The following is an 11333-nucleotide window of genomic DNA, read 5'->3' on the forward strand; positions in this document are numbered from 1 at the left end:
CATTTTTAGGAACCTGGGGTTCATTTTAATCTGTGCCTGTAACTGAGAAAGGATTTTAAAAGATCTTTTAGATGTATGGATTGACAGATGGAGGGTAGGAGGGAGAACAGATGAATGGATGGATGGATGGATGGGTGGATGGATGATATATCAGTCGCGGAAATTAAGAGGAAAAGTAGTTGTCAGTTTTACAAATCTAAGGAGAGAAGCTAAATAATTATTTAATTATTTAAAAACCAGGAAACCATCCATTCATCCGCTTATGTCTCTACTTTGTGCGGCATACTTTGCTGGAGACTCTAAAGAGGCATAATTCATTCATTTATTAATTGAACCAATATTTATGCAACATATATTATATTCTGGCTCTGTGTATGGTGCCTGGGCTACATCAGAGCAAGATAGGCTGATCTTGTCTGGAGGAAGTGAGCAAAAGAGCCTACTGCGGAAGGAAAGTAGCACGTATAGCAACAATGCCACCAGGGTGGGATCAACTCTACAATGAAGGTCTAAGGGTTGCCCTAGGAAGAAGAAGGGAATGAATGGCTAACCCTGACTGGAGAAGTCAGAGAAGGTGGTCAGAGAGGAAACTTCTGAGCCCTATCTTAGTCAAAGATTTTTGGAAGCAGTAGCAAAATCTACTCCAGATGATTTACCATAATAACAACAACAACAACAACAACAACAACAACAACAACAAAAATAGGTTGTGGGGGAGGATACATAGGGAGAAGGATTAATTACAAGGTTTAAGAGATGTCTCTAGATCCTAGCTGCCAAAATGGGGAGAATAGCTGAGGCTTGAAAGGATTGAAATCAGAAGCTGAAAAGTCTCAGGCCGCTGGGCTAACCCTTATTCTCGGTTGACCTATTTCACCTCTGGGTTTGACCAAGCAGAAGAGGGTGGGGCAAGGCTTTTTCCTAGTATGTCTTCAGTGTAAGATACATGACAAGGGATACATGACAAGTGCTTGGAGAGGACACTGGCAACATGGGTTAGGTTCAGGCGGTGAAAAGCATAGTAGGTCTTGCTACTAAGGCATTTAACCAGTAGCAGCAAGTAGGCCTTGCTACTAAGGTATCTGTATGCAGATGCCAGACTTCGAAGCTTTAAATTATATACAGTCATGTGCCCCATAACAGTGTTTTGGTCAAAGACAGACCACATATATGTTGGTGGTCCCTTAAGATTATAATTGAGCTGAAAATTTTCTATTGCCTAGTGGTGTCTTAACATCATAGCACAATGCATTTCCTCTTGTATGTTTAGATTCACAAGTACTTAGCATTGTGTTACAACTTCCTACAGTAATGAGCACAGTAACATGCTGTACAGGCTGTAGCCTAGGAGCAATGGCCTATATCATATAACCTAGGTGTGTAGAAGGCTGTACCATCTCAGTTTATGTAAGTACATGCTATGACATTCACACAACAAAATTGCCTAAGGACACATTTCTCAGAATGTATCCTTGTCATTATGTGACACACAACTGTAATCAGATTTATGTTTTAGCTATGTGTCCTGAATGGAAAATTAGTGGGGGTGGGCGTGGTTTGGGGTGAGTTCCTTTTAAAATGGCAGAGCCTTCATAGAAGCAGTGGTGGTGGTGGGGTCATGAATGGCTCTGGCTGAGAAAGGGAGGGGACAAAGAAAGTAAGGATGATTCCAAGCTAGACAACAAGTAATATTAAGAGCTGGTGTTTTGGATTCAAATCCACATCCACTGTTTATTGGCTGGGTGCACTTGTATAAGCTATTTATGTCTTTATGCCTTGTTTTCCTCATCTGTAAAATAATTATTTACAAAGTCCTTGTGAGCATTAGAGATAGCAAATGTCCACTGCCTAAAATATTTCCTGGTACCTAGTAGTAATTCAGTAAATTATAATCATCTGGTGGTGCTGCCATTAACCATATAAGAATACAGAAAGAAAAACAGATTCAGGGAAAGAGAGAATTTGTTTTACTTATACCACGTTTAGAGTAAAAATGTCTAGTACATATTTACAAGAAACTGATGGGCTGCCTGTGGGGAAGGGAATTGGGAAGATGGAAGTTCCGGTAGTGGGGAGATCTCCATTTCACTCTCTAGCTATGCAAAAATTGAATAATAAAAAAAAAATTAAGCCTCACAACATGGAGCTGAATAGAGTGGTGAGTCCTAGACGTAATTTGGGAGTCAATGGCACACAGGTTGCACGTGAATCACTGGAGCACATGAGAGCGGACCAGGGAGAAGACATTGAGACAGAAGAGGAAAAACCTGGATCCTAGGCTCCTATTTGTTGCTTATCAGACACAAATCTCTGTATTATTCTTGACTTCATACTCATTGTTGCCCCAAGCCCTGTATCTGATCAACTGCCAAGTACTATTGATTCTTGTTTTCATAGTGTTTCTGACAATTATCTCTTCCTTGCTACCAGCCAAGTTCAGACATTTATTACTTTATGTCTAGACAATTGTAGTAAATTCCTAACCACTCTTTCGGCCTCCATTTCTTCTTTCCCTGCCACCTTAATTTATTCTGAACTTACAATCAGACCCATCTTCCTATGCAACCACAATGATTATATTATTTTTAGGCAAAAACTAGAAACAAACATACCCTAGTAGCTCCTTAGACTCGGCATGGCCATGCAAGCCTTTTAAGTTCAAGTCCTAGGCTGAGAAGCATCTGTTTCCAGTGTTCCTCAATGGTAATCAGTGCTCTGCTCAAACCACCGTTATCCTAAGTTGGCCTATTTCACCTCTGAGTTTGTAGGTGTCTTCCTTTCTCATTAGGTCTCTCTTCCTCCCCAGTCTGCTTTATAGACTAAGTTGGACTTTAAGGGTAATTCAGTTGCTCATCTTCACCTGAGACCATCCTCATGCCGCCAGCACCAGGAGATGCACCCCCATGTTTTACTACTACGTGTTGCCATAATCTGTAGTTATCTGTGTATATTTTTATTGCCCCAGTTCGCCTAAGAGCTCCTGGAGGGGCTGCTTTTACTAGCTTATTATCGCATCCTCTAGGGGGACTTCAAAGCCATGTAAAATGCCTCATTAGGTAAAATCCATATGTGGCCACCTTCTTATCATTTCAAACAGTCTCTGTTGACATTTAATATTCATAGGAGGAGGGGAAGAGAATAAGATCCAATCAGCTATAAATGAAAACAGAAATTGAACTACTCATATGTCTACTTCCACTTAGAATCAGGTTGATGGAGGCATTTTCTACTTCTGCTTGAAATAGAAATCCAGCTTTGGAAGAAAAGTTCTATTGATGTTGTTTTTCAAGTGGTGGCCATGTGTTTAAACTTAATTTACATATTGCCAAATGATGGAGAAATTAAGATGCTTTTTAAAGACAGATGTACGAGGTTGTGGCTTAGATTTATTTTAATCAATGATTATCTGTATTTTATAATTCCAGCCAGCAATAAGTAATAAATCAATAGTAGCACTGAAAGTAAGCTTCTTTTACTTCATCTTTTAATAATTTTAACGCATTATATTTTGACTAATCTAGTACACTATATTCTATACACCCTACATTGGAAACCACTGATGTACTGAAAAGTGATAATGTCAAAAAGGTTTAGATGTTTCCAAAATATAGTCACTGTATTCATAGAGTTTACTGTCACCTAGTCATCTGTCCAGTAAAAACAAATTAGTTTGGGAAAACATGTAACTAAATGTTAAAAGTTATTTTAGTTCAATGAATTGCTATTTAAATTGTATTTTTATTTCTACAGATAATTTCTGACCCTAGACTTCGCTTCGAGTTAGCGCTTCGAGAAGCTGGACTTCATAGAACACTTTATGCTAAAGAGATATTACCAAAAATTAGTCCTCAAAAACCTCCAAGAAAGGACATGGAGTCTACCGTATTTAAAATATAGAGCTCATCCTCAAATTCCATATGTAAAGAGCATTTTTCTTTGAAAACATTTATATGGATAATAATAATTACTACTTCCTAAAATATTTGAAATATCAGACATAGAAATCATAGCATCTATTAAAACAACTTTGCCTTTCTTTTGTGATTCTTAGAATTTTATGCACTATATTTCCTGTATCTTTAAGTTATATTTAATAGTACTAAATTCCCCCAAATTATGGAACTTAATTATGGCACATATAGTACTTATACTATAATTTAGTAAACTGCATGTTGGAGGTTGTGTTATCCTATAAAAAGAGCTCAAAATAACTTTGTGAGAATTATAAATTATGTAGCTGCTACCTGCTAATGTTCATTTCTGCTTATTTCAGAATTTGACTTTTTAATTATGGAAGCTTCATTATCATTAATACTTCTATTATTTCTTGATTATTATAAGAGGAGACTCAACCTTTCTCTAAATTTAGAAACCAATTTTGTACGCCATGTTTACTGCAAACCAGTCATCCAAACAATTTCATTTTGCAAATTAGCCCTTAAGAATAAATTAGAAATTAGAAATAGCATTTCAAGCATGGGAATATCTGTTTTGGTTTGGAAATATATATATTCGTGTGATTGTTTAGAAGAAATATTTAAAATTTCATAGTATTTGGAATGCTGTCAAAAGTTCCAAATTATCTATTAAATATTTAGATGGTTTTATAGAAAAGGAGCATTTCAAATAAAACTCAAACATAAATACTTGACTATTTCTAAAAAATGATTTTTCAAGCAGAATAACAAGTTAGTGTTGTTGAAAGTTGCTGTTGTTACCGTTAAGATTACCCCACTCCTTTTTCTCTCTATTGCAGCTCCCTGACATTTCCCACCTACCTCCCAGGGGTTGCAGCCTCCGTGCAATTACTGGAATAATGTAAAAAAAAAAAAAAAAGGCCAGTCCAACTAGTGGAATCTTTGACTTTATGATTGTCCCCAACATCATAGAAATAAAAAATACAAGTACAGCCCGGTTAGAATAAATCTTCACAAAAGATTCTATGGGCAATATCCTTATCTGCATTCAAAAATTCATTCTAACCCCCTTTTTGTTGCCTCATCATAACATTTCATAAAAAGAGAGGAAGGAGTGTTTAACAAGAGCTAGGGAGAAGTGAGCATTAGTGTTTATCCTTACGGTATCTTCCAGGGTTACAGTGTTCCTTTATGGGTCCTCAGTTTGCTTGATGTGACGCCACAGACATAGACCCAAGAAAGCCCTGCCATGTCCGAGCATACCCTCTGTAAACAGCATGACACAGATATTCCTCAGAGTCCACAGATCCTTTCCAACATCAACATCCACACTGATGTCCAGAGGATCACACTCAAATTCCAGCTGAATAACATCCCCTTTATGTTTTCCCAACAGTCAGACTAGTAGCTGGTGATAGTACTGTGAGGGGTAGCACCACCATTTTGAGAACAATCGACTGACATGTGGTGGTTCCTTGTAGACTCTGGGTATTAGACCTTTGTCAGATGGATAGATTGCAAAAAATTTCTCCCATTCCGTAGGTTCTCTATTCACTCTGATGATAATTTCTTTTACTGTACAGAAGCTCTTTCGTTTAATTAGATCCCATTTGTCAATTTTTGCTTTTGCTGCAATTGCTTGTGGCATTTTCATCATGAAATCTTTGCCTGTGCCTTTATCCTGAATGGTATTGCCTAGATTTTCTCCTAGAGTTTTTATGGTTTGGGGTTTTACATTTACATCTTTAATCCATCTTGAGTTCATTTTTGTATAAGGTGTAAGGAAGGAGTCCACTTTCAATTTTCTGCATATGGCTAGCCAATTCTCCAGGGACTATTTATTGAATAAGGAATCCTTTCCCCATTTTTTTTTCATGTTTGTCAAAGATCAGATCTAACCAGCATTTTTTTTTAAATGAAACAAAATTGAATAAAGAAATCTGAAATCCAAATGGCTAATGAACATATGAAAAGATAGAAGTACCAATTAAAGCCCCCAATGAATTACCAATATATACCCACCAGATGGGCAACAATGTCAAGAAATCTAACAATATCAAGTAGTGATAATATAGAATGATGTGAAACACCTACTGGTAGTGGGAGTGTAAATTGGAAGCATTTGAACTTATCTGATAAGGTTGAAAGCATTCATACTCTTTGATCCAGCAATTCTACTGCTAGATGGATGCTCTTGAGAAGCTCCTGCATGTGTGTAGGAGGACATAAACTAGGATTCCCAAATGAAAACAAGCAGAATGTTCATCAACAGTAAATAAATATAAAAAATGTGGTGTATTCAAATACAAATTGCATCCAGCAATGAAAATGAATAAAATAGCATCATGGACATAATATTTAGTGAAAGGAGCCAGAAACAAGGGCATGCATAATGTGTAGTATTTTATTTATCTAAGGTACAAAAGCAGGGCAAACTAACCTATATTATTTAGGGATATATGCATAAGTGGCAAAATAATAGAGAAAAATAGAATGATTAAAATTAAAATCAAGGTTATGATTACCTCTCAGAGATGCAGAGACAGTTGGGAGGAGGGGCTTCCAAGTTACCGAAAACGTTTTATTGCTTAACCAGGGTAGTGATTATAGGATCTGTCTAATTATTCTTTAATGTTTACGTAAGTGTTTTATTTATATACTATAATAGGTCAATGCTATGAATTCCCAATAAAATGAAAAAAAATTTAGAAAATTATGAAAACAATCTTTTAGCATATAAGTGTACTGGAAATAATCTTATTAGCCAGTTTCTGATTTAATATCCTTAATTTACATGTATTTCTGAGACAGGAAGGCCAGTCCCTACACAGGAGTCATATTTACCCTGACATGGGGTAGGATCCCCTTTATTTTCTTCCTCCCCAACCCTTGTGCTCTGCTTCAAAAGTTGTGGCTCTCGCCAGTCTAGTTTACCTAGTAGGCTTGAAAAAGAAAGAAAAGAGAACATAGCTAATAGGAGTAAGCACTGGGCCATGAAAGTTTATTTCAATTATCTGTGTTTCTGTATAGTGGGTCATAAGAAAAATATATTTATTAGTGGGTAATGGTCCAAAAAAATTTTAAAACCACTACCCTCAATCCCATGGTTAATAAATGGGATATCCTGATACAGCTCCACATCTTTGAAGACGATGGGCTTCTTTCAAACTGAAAGGAAAGAATGTAATCCATCTGGTAGAAATTCCCTTACCTCCCTACCACCAAATCTGCAAATACACCCAAATGGGCATTTACCTTTTGCATCCTCTAGCAGAAGGAGAAACCCTCCCTCTATCAGAGATCAATGTTGCCATGTGTGTTTTGGGTTTCATCCCATCTCAACTCTGCAAGAATTTTTCTTTTTTGTTTATGCTTTTTCTCTTCTGTATCTTCAAGCTCTCTCTCAGCATACAAATATGCTAGAATAAACTCCATTTTAAAAAGAAATCTCCATTAACCCCGTATTGTGCCCTAGCTACCAGGCTGTATCTCTGCTCCTCTTCTCAAGCAAACATTTTTAAAGAGTTGCCAATAGCCGTTAAATGTCTCTTTTCGTCTTCCAGTTACTGTCACTCATTTGATTTAGCTTTGCCCTCAACTCCTCTGACACTGCTTTTAGCAAGGTCACCAATGAACTGTGTGTTGGCAAATCTGATGACCACTTCTCAATTTTCATCTTACTGACTTCATGACAACATTGATTCAGTTGACAACTACCCCATCCAGAGCATGCTTTTCTCTTGGCTTCTATGATACCAGCCTGCTTCACCTCTTGCTTCTCTCATCATTCCTCAGTTCCTTTTCTGACTCCTCCATCCCTATCCATCTCTAGATGTTGAAGTGCTCCAGGATTAGACCCTTTAACTCTATCTTTTTAATTGTATTATCCAAGGGAACATCCTTCAATGCTGTACTTTAGTTTTAGCTTTAAATTATGTCTTTTGAGTGTTTTTTAATCTACAGGCTTTCCCCCTCCATCCATTTTCCCTGTTTGCATTTTATTTATTGAAGAAACAAAGAAATTTATATGCAGAATTCCCTATGCTGGATTTTGTTGACTTTATCTTTTTGGTGTATTAATAGTTTAATATATTCCTCTCTCCTTTGTTCTTTGTGTTTGCCATAAATTGGTAGTTGACTCAGAGGCTTTATCAGACATAAGATTCAGGTCGTTCTCTTTTTTTCTTTTTTTCCAAGGCTACTTTATTGTGGTAGTGTGTTCCCCCAGCAGGATATGCATATTGTCTGATAGAACTTGTTTTTGCAATTTTTGCTGCCACTAATTCTCAATGCCTAAGTCCATTAATTAGTTACAGATTGCATGGTAGAAATATATTCAAATTCAATCACTCTTTCCTTTGTTACCTAGAAAAATTACATAAAGAAAAAATTTTCCTCTTCTGGTATTTGATAGTATAAGAGGAGTAGGCTAAGTAAGTGTTTGAGTTTTTTTTTTAACCTAACAGTTTTACAAATAATGAATTTATTATTTGACATCCTGCAAAGGTGATCAATTTTGTTGTATCTTTATGAAGTTATGAATTTAAATGTATTTGGTCATTTAATCTATTAAAGTGTTATCCTTATTGATGCTCCATTTATTCCCCCTTTGCCCAATGGAAACCTTTTCAGTTTGGCTTATGAATTCTATTAATATAGCCTAATAGACTTGGTAACTTCCTTGCTATTCCAGTTATATATTGCTATGCAGTAAAACTTAGTGGTTCAAACTTCACTTTTAAAAATTATTTCTCATGTTTCTATGAGTCGACTGGGCTCTACTGGGTAGTTCTCACTTGGGGCCTATATTAATTTCCCATCACTGCTGTAACAAATTACCACAAATTTAATGGTTTAAACAATGTAAATCTATCTTATAGTTTTGGGACGTCAGAAATCAGAATTGAATCTCATTGAGCTAAAATCACAGTGTTGTCAGGGCTATATTCCTTTCTCAGGGCTCTAGGAGATAATCAGTTTCTTTGCCTTCTCCAGCTTCTAGAAGCTGCCTATAGTCCTTAGCTCATGCTGTCTTTCTTTTATCTTCAAAGCTAGCAATGGCAGGCCTAATCCTTCTGACATCCCAGCACTCCACACTCCTCTTTTGTCTCCCTCTTCTACTGTTCAGAACTCTTGGAATCACATTAAGCCCACTCTGATAATTCAGAATAATCTCCTTATTTTAAGGTCAGGTGATTAGCGATCAGAATACCTTTTGCCATGTAACATAACATTCACAGATTATGGAGATTAGGAAATTGACATCTTTGGGAGACATTCTCTGCCTACCATGGGGTATATTATAAATTTGTAGTCAATTGCTAGTTGAGGATGTAGTCATCCAAAAGCTCAACTTGGCTGAACAACCAAGAGGACTCACTTACCTGACTGGCAGTTGATGCTGGCTGTTGGCTGGGAGCTCATTTGAGGTTGTCAATGGGACTGACCACCTACACATGACTTCTCAAGATGGCTTGGCTTTTCATAGAATGGTAGCTGGGTTCCAAGATAGAATTTTCCAAGAGCAAACATTCTAAGAGGTATAAAATGCAAGCTGCTAGACCAGTTAAGATCTACTGCTAGAACTGGGATAGGGTCTCTTCCTTCATATTCTTTTCATCAAAGCAGTCATAGAACTCTCCCAGATTAAAAAGGGTTGAGAAAAAGGTCCACTTATTGATGGCAAGGTCACATTGGAAAAAAGTATGTGAAATAGGAAATATTTTTGCAGCCACTTTTTGAAATCTGTCATGTTTGTTATCGGGCATAACGATGTTTTAAGCTCATTTTGAATATTTCTTGCTCTGACCTGGAACTAACCTTTTCTCTGAGAAGCCTTGGTTCTTTTTATTGGAAAATGGTATTTAAAAACCAAAATTTGGAGGCAAAGAATACACATTGCTACTAGGTTGGTCTTCTATTCTAGACCTTTTCAATGAGCATGGTTAGAAAATACACACACACACACACTCCCATATATATACATATACATATACATGTACAGACATATATACAAAACAGGCCAAGTGTGGTGGCTCATACCTGTAATCCCAGCACTTTAGGAGGCCAAGGCGGGTGGATCGCTTGAGGCTAGGAGTTCAAGACCAGCATGGCCAACGTGGTGAAACCCTGTCTCTACTAAAAATATGAAAATTAGTAAGGCATGGTCAAGAGGGCCTGTAATCCCAGCTATTCAGTAGGCTGAGGCACAAGAATCACTTGAACCCAGGAGGCGGAGGGTGCGGTGAGCCGAAATCACGCCACTGCACTCCAGCCTAGGTGAGAGAACAAGACTCGGCCTCAAAAAAAAAAAAAAAAAAACAAATCCAGACATATGCTTATATTATCTAAAGATAAAATATTTTATTTATTCTGTTACTTCAAATTCCATAGGATTTTCACTTGATATCTTGTATTTTACTTTTGTATTTTCTTTTTTCCTTACAATTCTGGTGGCCAATTACACACAGATGTTAGAATATGACATAATTACTCATTTACATTACCCACACAAAAGTCTTAGAATAAAATACCAATATAATAAAAACAAAAATAATAAAATTTGGGGTTATTATGCCTTTTCTGTTCTTTTTCTTTTTGTTATCTATATTGTGAGGGATTATGTAGACATTATACACACTCTCTTTTATCCATGATTGAATCTTATTCTATAAGTAAATATATATTTACTGATACTGCCAGTTTTTAATGTCAATTTCTCTCTCGTCATTTAGGTTGTCTGAAGCCTGTTTTCCAGAAGATTATTCAGGAATTAGTCATGGAAGCAATATTTTCTGGGTCCTTGAATGTTAATAACAGATTGATGGTCGTCCTTATAGTTGAAAATAAATTTTTCCTGGGTCTAAGATACTTTATTTACATTTTCTTTTCTTAGCATTAAATGTCAAAGGACTGGCCCTAATATGGTTTTCTTTCCCTAAGAATCACTTGATCTTTCTGCCTGATTAGAGTTTTTTTCACTTCCTTTATAATATAGCAGTTTTACTGGACTTTATCTTTGTGTTTGTCATTCTGGGTTAATATACTTAGTAAATTATATTCCCTTTCACGATATAAATTCAATTTTATTTCAGGAATTTTTTAAAATTATAATTTTTAGTGTTTGTTATGTTTCCATTTTTCCCCAGGACTCTTATTATGCTATTATGCTATGTTGGATCTTCTTTGTCTATAGTCTTTATTTGTCACTTTGTTTTGAATTCTTTTAATCTCTTTCTCCATTTTTAAAAACTTTTTTATTTGGAAATAACTTTATAGAATAGCTGCAAGAATAAAACTGTTGTAACTTTACCCCAGATTCTCCCATTGTTAACATTTTATTCAACTTTTAAATTGCTTTTGTGTTCTTCAATTTGATTCATTTCTATAGCCTTTGTTGTCTTTCAAGACATTGAC

General features: G+C 36.2%; 1 protein-coding gene across 7 annotated transcripts in view; it reads left to right on the plus strand.

Annotated features, from left to right (window-relative positions):
• CCDC148 (coiled-coil domain containing 148) overlaps positions 1–11059 on the plus strand; it is a 308291-nt gene extending 297232 nt beyond the window's left edge. For 5 of the 7 annotated variants that reach the window (XM_058441814.1, XM_058441820.1, XM_058441825.1 and 2 more), the window contains one exon: positions 3751–4241. In XM_058441814.1, the coding sequence (XP_058297797.1) occupies positions 3751–3897 (147 nt within the window). In that variant the 3' untranslated portion in view covers positions 3898–4241. Of the gene's footprint in view, positions 1–3750; positions 4939–10651 lie in introns of those variants that run through there. The other 2 variants (XM_058441815.1, XM_032755656.2) reach the window with 2 other exon arrangements.
• Positions 11060–11333: the final 274 nt, after the last annotated feature.

The sequence above is a fragment of the Hylobates moloch genome, unplaced genomic scaffold, assembly GCF_009828535.3.
Source record: "Hylobates moloch isolate HMO894 unplaced genomic scaffold, HMol_V3 SCAFFOLD_1, whole genome shotgun sequence".
Lineage (NCBI taxonomy): Eukaryota > Metazoa > Chordata > Mammalia > Primates > Hylobatidae > Hylobates > Hylobates moloch.